The sequence below is a fragment of the Ranitomeya variabilis genome, chromosome 2, assembly GCF_051348905.1.
Source record: "Ranitomeya variabilis isolate aRanVar5 chromosome 2, aRanVar5.hap1, whole genome shotgun sequence".
Taxonomy (NCBI): domain Eukaryota; kingdom Metazoa; phylum Chordata; class Amphibia; order Anura; family Dendrobatidae; genus Ranitomeya; species Ranitomeya variabilis.
Window position 1 is genome coordinate 227523167 of NC_135233.1, and position 15896 is coordinate 227539062.

Below are 15896 nucleotides of genomic sequence, written 5' to 3' on the forward strand. Positions count from 1 at the left end.
CACATGTACCGGGACTGACTTACAACTTTCCATTTACAGTGCGAGCCGAGCTTATGTCTCTATCCTCTGCTTTGTTCTCATATATAGACATTTGGAAAAATCGCCATGCAGCACGGGACTCAGATTAACCGGAATAATAACTTCCAGACCTTCCCCCAGGCCGTGCTCCTGCTCTTCAGGTACGAGTGTCACCCGCAGTGCAATGATGATAATAATAATAATGGACAGAGAGGACGGAAACACAGCAGTAAATAGAGGGAGTCTTATGGTAATACAATAACTGGATGATCATACATGAAATAAAGGGGATGTCCACTACTCGGACAACCCCTTCTTAAGTACTGTATTCCTAGGTGTAAAATAAAAATACACTATATTCACCTCCGATTTCACTGCTGGGTTTCCCAAGGCTTGCATAACATCGCTATGGCTGCCAAAGGACTTCTTTGCTCACACTTCTTTCGGACAAATCTCGGACATCTAAAGGAAGTGTGAGTAGTGTCTGAGTAGTGGACAACCCCTTTAGGTAGGATTTTATTTTCTGGACTTAATTCATTAAAAAAAATTGCCAATAATTTCCCTTAAAGGTGCTATCCTACCAATTAATTAACCTGAACATACTGGGCCCCAATGCATAATCGTTAAAAATGGCTCCCAGCTTTTACACATCTTTAAAAGTTTCTCAATGGGACCTCCAAGATTCCTTGTGCCATTGCAACCCATGCCATGCATCCCCTATGATGCAACCCATGCACCGCCTATGATGCAACCCATGCACCGCCTATGATGCAACCCATGAACCCCCTCTGATGCACCACATTCACCTCCTATGATGCAACCCATGAACACCTTCTGATGCACCCTGTTCAGCTCCTATGATGCAACCCATGCACCTCCTATGATGCACCCCATGCACTGTCTATGATGCAACCCATGCACCATCTATGATACAACCCATGCACCGCCTATGATGCAACCCATGCACCGCCTACGATGCAACCTATGCACCGCCTACGATGCAGCCCATGTGTGGCGCCCCCACTGCCGCAGGGCCGAGGGGTACCCGGTACCGGGCCTCTGAGTCTCTGCTTCTGGGGTTGTCACGGCGGCTAGGCCCCGGTCCGTGACCCTGCCGTGGGGCGCACAGTGAATGATCGGTGTGGATAGTGGTGGTGGTGCGGTGCAGTAAATAACGAGGACACCAGGTTGCAGTCTCTTTACCTTTTTACTGGAGATCTCTGAGTCCTCAGTCCAGAATATGGTTCACCAGGCTGCGCAAGTCCGGCCGGTCCAATGGCACCTACAGAGTTCACTTCACAGGTGGAAATCGGTGCCTTCCTTCTTAGCGCTATGTGTTGTAGTCCTTCCCTGCTGTGCTTACGGAAAGTACCCCACAACTGTTGTGTCTGTTTCTCGTGTTCCCTCACAACTCGATTAAATGATGTTCTTCTAATCCTCCGTCCATCCCTGATGTTACGGTTGGAACGGCACCCGTTTGTCGGATAGGCCTGGAGTTCTTCTGGGACCCTAGAGACGCCCCTCTCCCGCAATTGCCTCCCAAGACTTCATAGGTGATTTAGGTGAGACAGCCCGCCTGAGACTGACTGTCCTGCCGCTGTTTAGAGTATTGCTTGAAGCTGGTTATTGTAATACTCCCTCGGCGTTCCGGCCACCGGTAGTGCGCCTCAGTAGGATGTTGCTCCGGTCTTACAGCACGACCCCTACTGGTATTCTCCTATCGCTTGATCTCGTTTCTCACTCAGCACAATCTATCTCGCTTCTAATCCTTTCTTGGGTCCCGCCGCTTCCCGGAGCTGGCGCGGACCCGTTACGTTCTTTTCAATGCCAAGCCTCTGTCAGGATCCCACCCCTGACAGAGACCCTACTGTCTCTTCCTCCACAACACCCTCTGCCACCAGGTGTTGCTTCGTCCAATCCAGTCAGCTTTCTGATCTAACTTCCTGCCTGACCCCCAGTTTACCCACTATGGTGGGGAGTGGCCTAATGAATAGCACCCTTAGCTCCCCCCGGAGGCCCAAATGGAGGTGAAATGTATTGGTGTCTGTGATACCTGATCAGATGAACTCCTTCAGTGCCATCGGACGCACCGTAGCTCCCCATAGTGGCGGAGCCACAGTACTGCAACGACCAGGACTCTGGGGCGCTGCACTCCCCCCTGGTTAAACACAGTACTCCGGGACTGGGAAGAAAACAACAATACAAGTTAGCAAAAAGACATACAATTTTGTTGAGTGCAATAACAATAAGCATATTTGAACAGAACTTCCCTTTATGGGAGGTGAGGACACTTGAACGTTACAAACATGGTTAACATTATAAATTACAGGCTATAAATAACTCCTGTTACCCAACCGGGCATTCTACTTAAGTGCAAAATTGTTGAACAATAATTTAACATTGCCTTTAAGGACTCACACTCTAAATCCACTAAAGACCTTCCTATAATCACATTATAAGGCACTTTAACTTTCTCATTCTCCTTCCTTAAATCTGCAGGACTGCCGGTCCTATCGGCACCAGACCTACTGCCTCTCCTTTCTTTTACAGGACCGCCCCATTCAGCCAGGGCCTACTGCCTTTTCAACTACTATACACAGTATAGAACATAACATTTCTTTCAGTTTAAGAGCACTGAGTCATCTCTACATGACTCCTATCAGGACTCAGGGTTTACCTTCTATCCTAACTTTCTATCAGCATTATCTAAACATTGTCTATCGAACATTAAGCCTTCTCATTATCTTTCTTCCTTTCTTGCATGCTGGACACCACATCTATTTCTACGGGCCCACTGCATCCTTCTTCTATCTTTCACCTTTTACTTCTCAGAGCACATCATCAGTATTCCTTCACATTTAACTAATTAAACACATATAACTCTCTTGTACAAACATTATCATCACTTTTCTCTCATTGACATTATTGCTATTTATCTTAAGCAATTTTACTATTGAAATACGATAAATGAACATCCCCTTTAAGAGGGGACCAAGTCTCTGTGAGGTAGCGTGTCTTCCCAAGCTACCAGTCCATACTCAGCAAAGGTTCCAGTGCGGTATCTTCGCAAAGAGTCTTTAAGTAAAACCAGTAGGGAGCGCCTTTAATAAGGTGCAACTATTTACAAGAAGTTCGGATCATGCACTGTTCATGATTTCAGCAGTTTTTGAATAACATAAAAAAATAGAAAAATAACCAAAAACAATAGGGATCCCGGGTAAACAAAGGGATCCCTTTAAGAGTTAACCCTTTACGGGTATAGCAACAAAGTAGTGGAACAGTAACTATTTACAGATTCAGGGTATCGAGGTTTATTCTTCTAAAGCTGGAGGCGGCTTCCGCGAGTACCGGTCTCCCCCCGCCACCACATAGAGGGCGTCCGCACCCTGGATAGGGGTCTGGGTACTCACGGTTCTCCTTGGAGTGATGGCCCGCAGGCATTTGGCGCACAGGGAAATCGGGGCAATAGCCGCCGGCCTTGAGGAATCATCAGAGGATGGTACGGTCACTTCCGGCTTGTATTTGCGTACGTGCAGGGCATACCACCCCTTATCCCCCCAATGGCAGGTGTACCGAACCCGGTCTCCTGGGTAAAGATCCCGGCCTGGGTGTCCTTCAATGAGGTGCGCCTCTACATCCCGCCGGTTTACAAACACTTCCAAAGCAAGACCGGGCTCCTTAATGAAGCCCCAACCTCCTTGCAGCCGGAAGGTATTGATCACGCCATAGCGCTGCGGCCCCCAGTTCTCCTCTGCAACTTGCCTGACTTGGGCTTTATTCTGAAGGTCCTTCTCTCGCTCAGCCTGACGCCGGAGCTCCTTCTTGCGGGCCCATTCTTCCTCTTGCTGGCGCAGCTGTTGGCGGTACTCCCGCTGGCGGATGACTTCGATACTCTCCCCCTCCTCTTGGGCATCCCCTGGGAACCCCATCAGGTTGGTAGTGGCCGCACGGGTCCATTTGAAGGTTACCCATTCTCCCTGGAGCTGCGTGGGTTGTTTGATGGGCCGTAGGGGGCGATCGGCCGTCTGCAGAGTTTCCCAGGGCCTCTCGCACTCGATGCGGCTACACACTCGCCCGGGTGGTTGTGGTGGGGGTGAGTCTACATCCACCAGCAGGGGCTCTTCAATCGCCACGCCGGGATCGGCGCGGTTACCTGCCTCCGATGCACCCCCGGTGTCGGCCTCCTCCGTTGTCGGCTGCAGGGCCGATACCTGGTGCGGGGGCGGCTCCTCGCCAGGGGTGGTTGCTCGCTGGCACAGACTCCGGAACTGCCGGCACAGCTCCTCCACTTCTGCCCCGAGGATTTCCTGGTTAGCGCAGCCTGGTATGGACTCCGCCGGCTCCCATTGGTAGAACCCGGCACGGGTTTTCTCTCCCTCCCCGGGGTGACTTCCGCGCTCCATGCTGCCAATCGGATTCTGCCTCGTGGTCCCCAGAAGTTCTTGCCCCTCCCCGTCCGGAGGGCGGCCTTTCTCTCCTCCACCATCCCACACTAGGAGGCGGGCCCTTCTCCTTGATGGGCATATTCTCTGGACATAGTAATATCGGTGAGGGGCGGGCTCCATCTTCGCGCCACTCTTCCAAGCTACGCCCACGAAGACACGCCCCATGCTCCCTGCGCGCCACATAGTGTTATAATGGCGGCGGTTTTGGCGGGGAATGTCGGGACACAGTCTTTGCAACATAATACAGTCCTAACACAGTAGACCACAGTTCCAAGGCACACATGACCTGATTCTTCAGGCTTAAGTAGATCCTGTTCGTGACGCCAAGTTGTGGCGCCCCCACTGCCGCAGGGCCGAGGGGTACCCGGTACCGGGCCTCTGAGTCTCTGCTTCTGGGGTTGTCACGGCGGCTAGGCCCCGGTCCGTGACCCTGCCGTGGGGCGCACAGTGAATGATCGGTGTGGATAGTGGTGGTGGTGCGGTGCAGTAAATAACGAGGACACCAGGTTGCAGTCTCTTTACCTTTTTACTGGAGATCTCTGAGTCCTCAGTCCAGAATATGGTTCACCAGGCTGCGCAAGTCCGGCCGGTCCAATGGCACCTACAGAGTTCACTTCACAGGTGGAAATCGGTGCCTTCCTTCTTAGCGCTATGTGTTGTAGTCCTTCCCTGCTGTGCTTACGGAAAGTACCCCACAACTGTTGTGTCTGTTTCTCGTGTTCCCTCACAACTCGATTAAATGATGTTCTTCTAATCCTCCGTCCCTCCCTGATGTTACGGTTGGAACGGCACCCGTTTGTCGGATAGGCCTGGAGTTCTTCCGGGACCCTAGAGACGCCCCTCTCCCGCAATTGCCTCCCAAGACTTCATAGGTGATTTAGGTGAGACAGCCCGCCTGAGACTGACTGTCCTGCCGCTGTTTAGAGTATTGCTTGAAGCTGGTTATTGTAATACTCCCTCGGCGTTCCGGCCACCGGTAGTGCGCCTCAGTAGGATGTTGCTCCGGTCTTACAGCACGACCCCTACTGGTATTCTCCTATCGCTTGATCTCGTTTCTCACTCAGCACAATCTATCTCGCTTCTAATCCTTTCTTGGGTCCCGCCGCTTCCCGGAGCTGGCGCGGACCCGTTACGTTCTTTTCAATGCCAAGCCTCTGTCAGGATCCCACCCCTGACAGAGACCCTACTGTCTCTTCCTCCACAACACCCTCTGCCACCAGGTGTTGCTTCGTCCAATCCAGTCAGCTTTCTGATCTAACTTCCTGCCTGACCCCCAGTTTACCCACTATGGTGGGGAGTGGCCTAATGAATAGCACCCTTAGCTCCCCCCGGAGGCCCAAATGGAGGTGAAATGTATTGGTGTCTGTGATACCTGATCAGATGAACTCCTTCAGTGCCATCGGACGCACCGTAGCTCCCCATAGTGGCGGAGCCACAGTACTGCAACGACCAGGACTCTGGGGCGCTGCACATGCACTGCCTACGATGCAACCCATGCTCTGCCTATGATGCAACCTATGCACCGCCTATGATGCAACCCTTGCTCTGCCTATGATGCAACCCATGCACCGCCTATGATGCAACCCATGCACAGCCTATGATGCAACCCATGCACCGCTTATGATGCAACCCATGCACCGCCTATGATGCAACCCATTCACTGCCTATGATGCACCCCACGCACCATCTATGAGTACACCCCTGTTTCCCAAATACTTTTATAACTTGTCCACAGGATAAGTGATGCATGTTTGATCACTGGGTCTTCTGACTGCTGGGACTTCCACCAAATCTGAGAATGGATGTCTTAAAGTCCCCTGTTTTCTCTGGTGTGAATGCATGACCGCCGCTCCATTCACTTCTATGGAAGTGAAAAGATAGCTAAATCCACGGATATGCAGAGAGTAAATCAAGGCTACACTGGTCCTCTTCTTTCCTTTTCTTTTGTAGATGTGCCACAGGTGAAGCCTGGCAGGAAATCATGTTGGCCAGTTTACCAGGCAAAAGATGTGACAGTGAATCTGACTTTGCCCCAGAGGAAGAGTTTACCTGTGGAAGTAACTTTGCCATTGTGTATTTTATTAGCTTCTTCATGCTTTGTGCTTTCTTGGTAAGTAGAAGACGAGTCTGTCCGCACAAAATGACTGTTAAAACCAAGCACAGGCGACTTGGTGCATCTTTGGCGCTACCAAGCAGTTCAGTGCACCTTCCCACCTCCTTGTTTTCCATCTATCTCCACCCTTCTCTGGCCGCTGTAAAGAAAGCTGTCGATCAAAGAAGACAAGGGCGAAGATAGATGCAAAACACATATTTAGGAAGGTGCGCTGAGTTGTTTAAATCATCAGTTTTAAAATATAGAAATAAAAATAAATAAACCTAATTTTTCTCGCCATGTCCAAAAATGTCCAGTCTATCAAAACATAAAACTATTTAAAAAATATAATGAACTAAAAAAACAAAAAAAATTCAAAATCCCAGATTTGATTTTTTCAGTCTTCACCGTCCCCCCATACAACCCTTAGAAAAATACAATAAAAAGTATTCAATATTTCATATGTACCCCAAAATGGTATCAATTAAATCTGCAGACCTCACACAGCTCCATCATCATAAAAATAAAATACAAATGTAATAAAATGGCGACAGAAATTTTTTATTAGTTGCACATTGCTATATCTTTCATTGTCCATGGGACTGATGGAGATAGCAAGCGCTGTACTGAGCTATTTCTGTTAATTCCATGGTGTGCATGTGTGACGCCCCAGGGTCCTGGTTGTCACAGTGGCATTGCTTTCCTCACGGGGAGAGTGATGTCATGCTTGGAAGTGATGAATAACCTCTTTTATCAGGTAATCACATACGCACAACATGTTCATACTCCAGGCCAGAAGGGGGAGCTCTGAACCCGGATTAAGGGGAACTTCCCTAATATATTCTGGCTGGAGGGGAAGTTTGTAGTCAATCTGTCAGAGGACAGAGACGAGAGCAGTCGGACAGTGAGTGTCAGAAAGACTGAAGGGGCCGTGCAGCCAGAGTCGCTGCAACTCCTGGAGAAAGACATACAGAAGGAAAGGACAGTTTGTGACAAGTGTGCAGGAGAGCAGAGCACAGGAGAGAGATACCAGGGGAGCTTAGCAGCGATTTGGCTACCTCCCTGGCTGAGCGCAGATTCCAGTACCCAGAAGACCGAGGCCATGTCGGACTCTAAAACTTACGTCAGAAACCGGCAGGACAGCTGGATTATAAACCACCTGTCCGCCTTAATACCCAGGAGGCACAGTGGCACATATTGCCCGGGTCGTGATAGAGACCCTGTAAAAAGGCTCGAGTTACCTGTCATACGGGTTTGTGTCCTAACCTTCATGGAAGACAGAGAGGAACTGTGAGGACCTTATCAGAAGCCATAGGCAGTTAGGAGCTACAACACCACCGCGGTTTTAGGAAGGCTTTCATCTGCACCTGGTACAGGGGACTCTGGATTCGCTTCCAAGCCGGCCGGACTCTGCCTGTACCTGTGATCTGGTGCCCTGGACTGCGGCTGCCTGAAGCTTCAGTAAACCAGGTAAAGAGACTGCAAATCTGTATCCTCGTTCTTACTGCACCATTCATCATCTTCACCTATACATCAGGAACCCTGGGGACCTACTTCACCTGTGGGATGTTATACCATCTAGCTTCCATAACACCACCCCAGAGGACCCCTTTAAGCAGCATCGGTCCCCACTGACCGAATGCCACAGTTGGCGTCAGGAATACAAACTTTATTACAAAACCCCTTAAAAGACTTTTCCCTTTTAACTGAGTGTCCAGGGCCACGGACCGGGTCGCAGCCACCGTGACATCTCATTTAAGTGCGACCGTACCCGATACTGAGTATCCCCATTGCCCTGGTGGGCGACTCACATGTGGCACCATCATTCCAGAGCCTCGTTCTCGGGATAGGTGGGTGTCCTAGTAGTCAGATGCCCAGTAATTGAACACTTATCACCTACCCCTTTAAAAGGTGACATTATTGTGCTTGTTTTAGCAGGGATTGCTTTTTTTCAAGTTTCAAATCTGTGTTACAGAGGTGGCATTATACTATATAAAGCCTGAGTAATTCTTTGTAAAATGATAGCACAGTCACTGTCCTCAATTTTCTGTCCTTCTTATATCCAGTTGCAATTGAAAGCCAGTGATGCAAGGGTTTCTGAGGAGAAACCATGCAAATGCCTCATTATCATCCATTCGCCTTTATCTCTGAGGTCTCCTATTTCCCACCGTATAATGGACTCCAGCTACTCAGATGCATTAGGTGACTCAATTTCCATCTATTGTAAGCTGAACCCTGCCTGATGCATGAGAGGTCCTGCTTTGTATTCAGGCCACGAAACATGGCCAAAATCTGTAAGGATTCACTCTAGAAATCAATTTTTACACCTTACGCAGAGGGCATCACAATACGGTAGCGGGAGCATTTCATCTAAGAACGGAGCTGATTACTTCCAAGACGATTATTGGTTTTTATTATCCCTGCGTTAATTAACTTGTTTTTTTTTGTTTTTTTTAAATGAATCAGTGATTAATTTCACTTATTCATTTCAGATAATCAACTTGTTTGTTGCCGTCATCATGGACAATTTTGATTATTTGACGCGAGACTGGTCGATTCTCGGTCCCCATCATTTGGATGAGTTTAAGAGGATCTGGTCAGAGTACGACCCTGAGGCAAAGTAAGTTAAAAGCAACTTTTACACGTGTACTATGTGTGGGTCAAAGTGTCAGCCTCCGAAAATGTCGTCTACATATCGTATCCAAAGTAGGTAGTTCTGAATACTCATAAAAGGGGGTATCCCACAAACATCATCACAGATAAATGTATGATCGGAGGGGATCTGACTGCTGGAAAACTCACCAATCCCAAGGACGGAGATCCGAGGAGTGCGCATGCGTGAACACAACTCCTATAGATAGTGGATGGAGTGGTGGTGGCCTGTTGTGAATTCTGCTCTTGGCCTCCCTCCGGTGGTTATAAGTGGTAGCGCTGCTGTCTTTGGATCGCAGCATTCATCAGGTGTGTCCACTTATTGCAATTCTGACTGAGCTATTTAGTCTTGCTTTACCCTTTAGTCAGTGCCAGTTGTCCATTGTTTCCTGGAGGATTCACTTCCCTGCCTGGTCTGTTATGGACCTGGTGGTTAGCAATGTTGTGAATTTGCTTTTTGCTCCCTCTAGTGGTTACTAGTTTTTTTTGACTCTGGTTTTTCTGTCATTCCTTTTTTCCGCACCTGGGTCGTTAGTTAGGGGCGTTGCTATATAAGCTCCCTGGACCTTCAGTTCTATGCCTGGCAACGTTGTTATCAGAGCTAGTCTGCTGTGCTCTTGTCTACTGATCCTGGTTCCAGTTATATCAGCTAAGTCTGCCTTTTGCTTTTTGCTATTTGTTTTGGTTTTGTATTTTTGTCCAGCTTGTTCCTAAACTATATCCTGACCTTTGCTGGATGCTCTAGGGGGCTGGTGTTCTCCCCCCGGACCGTTAGACGGTTCGGGGGTTCTTGAATTTCCAGTGTGGATTTTGATAGGGTTTTTGTTGACCATATAAGTTACCTTTCTTTATTCTGCTATCAGTAAGCGGGCCTCTCTGTGCTAAACCTGGTTCATTTCTGTGTTTGTCATTTCCTCTTACCTCACCGTTATTATTTGTGGGGGGCTTCTATCCAGCTTTGGGGTCCCCTTCTCTGGAGGCAAGAAAGGTCTTTGTTTTCCTCTACTAGGGGTAGCTAGATTCTCCGGCTGGCGCGTGTCATCTAGAATCAACGTAGGTATGATCCCCGGCTACTGCTAGTGTTGGCGTTAGGAGTAGATATATGGTCAACCCAGTTACCACTGCCCTATGAGCTGGATTTTTGTATTCTGCAGACTTCCACGTTCCTCTGAGACCCTCGCCATTGGGGTCATATCAGTTTGCCAGGCCAGTATTAAATGTTTAATGCATTGCAGAAGAGGGATTATAAGAAAGAAGATTCTGAGTTTTTTTTTTTTTTTTTTTTTCTTCTTCCCCTTTACCTCAGAGTGGCTATGCTTGCTGCAGACATGAATGTCCAGACCTTGATTACAAGTGTGGACCAGCTGGCTACTCGTGTGCAGGGCATACAAGACTATGTTATCAGAAGTCCTAGGTCAGAACCTAAAATACCGATTCCTGAACTGTTTTCCGGAGACAGGTTTAAGTTTAGGAATTTCATGAATAATTGTAAATTGTTTTTGTCCCTGAGACCCTGTTCATCTGGAGATTCTGCTCAGCAAGTTAAAATTATTATTTCGTTCTTACGGGGCGACCCTCAGGATTGGGCTTTTTCGCTGGCGCCAGGAGATCCGGCATTGGCTGATATTGATGCGTTTTTTCTGGCGCTCGGTTTACTTTATGAGGAACCCAATCTTGAGATTCAGGCAGAAAAGGCCTTGCTGGCTATGTCTCAGGGGCAGGACGAGGCTGAAGTGTATTGCCAAAAATTTCGGAAATGGTCCGTGCTGACACATTGGAACGAGTGTGCACTGGCCGCTAATTTTAGAAATGGCCTTTCTGAGGCCATTAAGAATGTTATGGTGGGTTTTCCCATTCCCACAGGTCTGAATGATACTATGGCACTGGCTATTCAAATTGACCGGCGGTTGCGGGAGCGAAAAACCGCAAATTCCCTCATGGTGTTGTCTGAACAGACACCTGATTTAATGCAATGTGATAGAATCCTGACTAGAAATGAGCGGAAAATTCATAGACGCCAGAATGGCTTGTGCTACTACTGTGGTGATTCTACACATGTTATCTCAGCATGCTCTAAACGTATAGCTAAGGTTGTTAGTCCTGTCACCGTTGGTAATTTGCAACCTAAATTTATTCTGTCTGTAACTTTGATTTGCTCACTGTCGTCTTATCCTGTCATGGCGTTTGTAGATTCAGGTGCTGCCCTGAGTCTTATGGATCTGTCATTTGCTAAGCGCTGTGGTTTTACTCTTGAACCATTAGTAAATCCTATTCCTCTTAGGGGTATTGATGCTACGCCATTGGCAGCAAATAAACCGCAGTATTGGACACAGGTTACCATGTGCATGACTCCTGAACACCGCGAGGTGATACGTTTCCTGGTTTTACATAAAATGCATGATTTGGTTGTTTTAGGGCTGCCATGGTTACAGACCCATAATCCAGTCCTGGACTGGAAGGCTATGTCAGTCTCAAGTTGGGGCTGTCGTGGTATTCATGGGGATTCCCTGCCTGTGTCTATTGCTTCTTCTACGCCTTCGGAAGTTCCTGAGTATTTGTCTGATTATCAGGATGTCTTCAGTGAGTCTGAGTCCAGTGCACTGCCTCCTCATAGGGACTGTGACTGTGCTATAGATTTGATCCCAGGCAGTAAATTTCCTAAGGGAAGACTGTTTAATCTGTCGGTACCTGAACATACCGCTATGCGTTCATATATCAAGGAGTCTCTGGAGAAAGGACATATTCGTCCGTCTTCTTCCCCTCTTGGTGCGGGATTCTTTTTTGTGGCAAAAAAGGACGGATCTTTGAGGCCTTGTATTGATTATCGGCTTTTAAATAAGATCACTGTCAAATTTCAGTATCCGTTACCGCTGTTGTCTGACTTGTTTGCCCGGATTAAAGGTGCCAAGTGGTTCACCAAGATAGACCTTCGTGGTGCGTACAACCTTGTGCGCATTAAGCAAGGTGATGAATGGAAAACCGCATTCAATACGCCCGAAGGTCATTTTGAGTACTTGGTGATGCCTTTTGGGCTCTCCAATGCGCCTTCAGTTTTTCAGTCCTTTATGCATGACATTTTCCGGAAGTATCTGGATAAATTTTTGATTGTTTATCTGGATGATATTTTGGTTTTTTCTGAGAATTGGGATTCGCATGTGGAGCAGGTCAGGTTGGTCTTTAAAATTTTGCGTGAAAATTCGTTATTTGTCAAGGGCTCTAAATGTCTCTTTGGTGTACAGAAGGTTCCCTTTTTGGGGTTCATTTTTTCCCCTTCTGCTGTGGAGATGGACCCAGTCAAGGTCCGAGCTATTCTTGATTGGACTCAGCCCTCGTCAGTTAAGAGTCTTCAGAAGTTCTTGGGTTTCGCTAACTTCTACCGTCGTTTTATCGCTAATTTTTCTAGCATTGTGAAACCTTTGACGGATATGACCAAGAAGGGCTCCGATGTAGCTAACTGGGCTCCTGCTGCCGTGGAGGCTTTCCAGGAGTTGAAACGCCGGTTTACTTCGGCGCCTGTTTTGTGCCAGCCCGATGTCTCACTTCCCTTTCAGGTTGAGGTGGATGCTTCAGAGATTGGAGCAGGGGCCGTTTTGTCGCAGAGAGGCCCTGGTTGCTCTGTTATGAAACCTTGTGCCTTTTTCTCTAGGAAGTTTTCGCCTGCCGAGCGAAATTATGATGTGGGCAATCGGGAGTTGTTGGCCATGAAATGGGCATTTGAGGAGTGGCGTCATTGGCTCGAGGGTGCTAAGCATCGTGTGGTGGTCTTGACTGATCACAAAAATCTGATGTATCTCGAGTCTGCTAAACGCCTTAATCCGAGACAGGCCCGCTGGTCATTGTTTTTCTCCCGCTTTGATTTTGTTGTCTCGTATTTACCAGGTTCAAAGAATGTGAAGGCCGATGCTCTTTCTAGGAGCTTTGTGCCTGATGCTCCTGAAGTCGCTGATCCTGTTGGTATTCTTAAAGATGGAGTTATCTTGTCAGCTATTTCTCCGGATCTGCGACGTGTGTTGCAGAGATTTCAGGCTGATAGGCCTGAGTCTTGTCCACCTGACAGACTGTTTGTCCCGGATAAGTGGACTAGCAGAGTCATTTCCGAGGTTCATTCCTCGGTGTTGGCAGGTCACCCGGGAATTTTTGGCACCAGAGATCTGGTGGCCAGGTCCTTTTGGTGGCCTTCCTTGTCAAGGGATGTGCGGTCATTTGTGCAGTCCTGTGGGACTTGTGCTCGAGCCAAGCCTTGCTGTTCTCGTGCCAGCGGTTTGCTCTTGCCCTTGCCTGTCCCGAAGAGACCTTGGACACATATCTCCATGGATTTCATTTCTGATCTTCCGCTATCTCAGGGCATGTCCGTTATCTGGGTGATATGTGATCGCTTCTCCAAGATGGTCCATTTGGTTCCTTTGCCTAAGCTGCCTTCCTCTTCCGATCTGGTTCCTGTGTTTTTCCAGAACGTGGTTCGTTTGCACGGCATCCCTGAGAATATTGTGTCAGACAGAGGATCCCAGTTCGTTTCCAGGTTCTGGCGATCCTTTTGTAGTAGGATGGGCATTGATTTGTCGTTTTCGTCTGCTTTCCATCCTCAGACTAATGGACAGACGGAGCGAACCAATCAGACTTTGGAGGCTTATTTGAGGTGTTTTGTCTCTGCTGATCAGGACGATTGGGTGACATTCTTGCCGTTGGCTGAGTTTGCCCTTAATAATCGGGCTAGTTCCGCCACCTTGGTTTCGCCTTTTTTCTGCAACTCTGGTTTCCATCCTCGCTTTTCTTCGGGTCATGTGGAGCCTTCTGACTGTCCTGGGGTGGATTCTGTGGTGGATAGGTTGCAGCGGATCTGGAATCATGTGGTGGACAACTTGAAGTTGTCACAGGAGAGGGCTCAGCGCTTTGCCAACCGCCGCCGCGGTGTGGGTCCCCGACTACGCGTTGGGGATTTGGTATGGCTTTCTTCCCGCTTTGTTCCTATGAAGGTCTCCTCTCCCAAATTTAAACCTCGTTTTATTGGGCCTTACAAGATATTGGAAATCCTTAATCCTGTATCTTTTCGTCTGGATCTTCCTGTGTCGTTTGCTATTCACAATGTATTTCATAGGTCCTTGTTGCGGCGGTACATTGTGCCTGTAGTTCCTTCTGCTGAGCCTCCTGCTCCGGTGTTGGTTGAGGGCGAGTTGGAGTACGTGGTGGAGAAGATCTTGGATTCTCGCCTCTCCAGGCGGAGGCTTCAGTACCTGGTCAAGTGGAAGGGCTATGGTCAGGAGGATAATTCCTGGGTGGTCGCCTCTGATGTTCATGCGGCCGATTTAGTTCGTGCCTTTCATGCCGCTCATCCTGATCGCCCTGGTGGTCGTGGTGAGGGTTCGGTGACCCCTCACTAAGGGGGGGGTACTGTTGTGAATTTGCTTTTTGCTCCCTCTAGTGGTTACTAGTTTTTTTGACTCTGGTTTTTCTGTCATTCCTTTTTTCCGCACCTGGGTCGTTAGTTAGGGGCGTTGCTATATAAGCTCCCTGGACCTTCAGTTCTATGCCTGGCAACGTTGTTATCAGAACTAGTCTGCTGTGCTCTTGTCTACTGATCCTGGTTCCAGTTATATCAGCTAAGTCTGCCTTTTGTTTTTTGCTATTTGTTTTGGTTTTGTATTTTTGTCCAGCTTGTTCCTAAACTATATCCTGACCTTTGCTGGATGCTCTAGGGGGCTGGTGTTCTCCCCCCGGACCGTTAGACGGTTCGGGGGTTCTTGAATTTCCAGTGTGGATTTTGATAGGGTTTTTGTTGACCATATAAGTTACCTTTCTTTATTCTGCTATCAGTAAGCGGGCCTCTCTGTGCTAAACCTGGTTCATTTCTGTGTTTGTCATTTCCTCTTACCTCACCGTTATTATTTGTGGGGGGCTTCTATCCAGCTTTGGGGTCCCCTTCTCTGGAGGCAAGAAAGGTCTTTGTTTTCCTCTACTAGGGGTAGCTAGATTCTCCGGCTGGCGCGTGTCATCTAGAATCAACGTAGGTATGATCCCCGGCTACTGCTAGTGTTGGCGTTAGGAGTAGATATATGGTCAACCCAGTTACCACTGCCCTATGAGCTGGATTTTTGTATTCTGCAGACTTCCACGTTCCTCTGAGACCCTCGCCATTGGGGTCATAACAGGAGCACCCGAAATGACCTGATGGTTAAAATGGAAAAACCTGGGACAAGCTCTGAGGAAGTGGTAACTCTACTGACCGCAATCCCTAATCCTATCACACACACTAGAAATAGCCATGGAGCGTACCTAACTCTCCCTAGACGCCTCTTCACAGCCTAAGAGCTAACTACCCCTAAAGATATAAATAGCAGCCTACCTTGCCTCAGAGAAATTCCCCAAAGTAAAGGTAGCCCCCCACAAATATTGACTGTGAGTTAAGAGGAAGTAACAAACACAGGAATGAAACAGATTTTAGCAAAGGAGGCTGAATCTTCTCTAGACAGACAGAGGATAGGAAAGGGAACTATGTGGTCAGTAATAAAAACTACAAAAACCACGCAGAGTGTGCAAAAAGACCTCCACACCGACTCACGGTGTGGAGGTGCAGCTCTGCACGCCCAGAGCTTCCAGCTAGCAAGGAAATATCATAATAGCAGGCTGGACTGAAACATAGCATGTACTGAGAAATATATTCAAAAACCAATGAACAGCAAATGAACTAGCGA

The 15896-nt window shown here is 48.2% G+C and overlaps 1 protein-coding gene across 3 annotated transcripts in view; it reads left to right on the forward strand.

Annotated features, from left to right (window-relative positions):
• CACNA1F (calcium voltage-gated channel subunit alpha1 F) overlaps positions 1-15896 on the forward strand; it is a 155748-nt gene that overhangs the window by 104895 nt on the left and 34957 nt on the right. For all 3 annotated transcript variants that reach the window (XR_013221168.1, XR_013221167.1, XM_077283865.1), the window contains 3 exons: positions 88-179; positions 6414-6573; positions 9048-9175. Coding sequence is in view for 1 of the 3 variants with exons in the window: in XM_077283865.1 (XP_077139980.1) it covers positions 88-179; positions 6414-6573; positions 9048-9175 (380 nt within the window). In the remaining 2 variants the exon portion in view is untranslated. The remainder of the gene's footprint in view (positions 1-87; positions 180-6413; positions 6574-9047; positions 9176-15896) is intronic.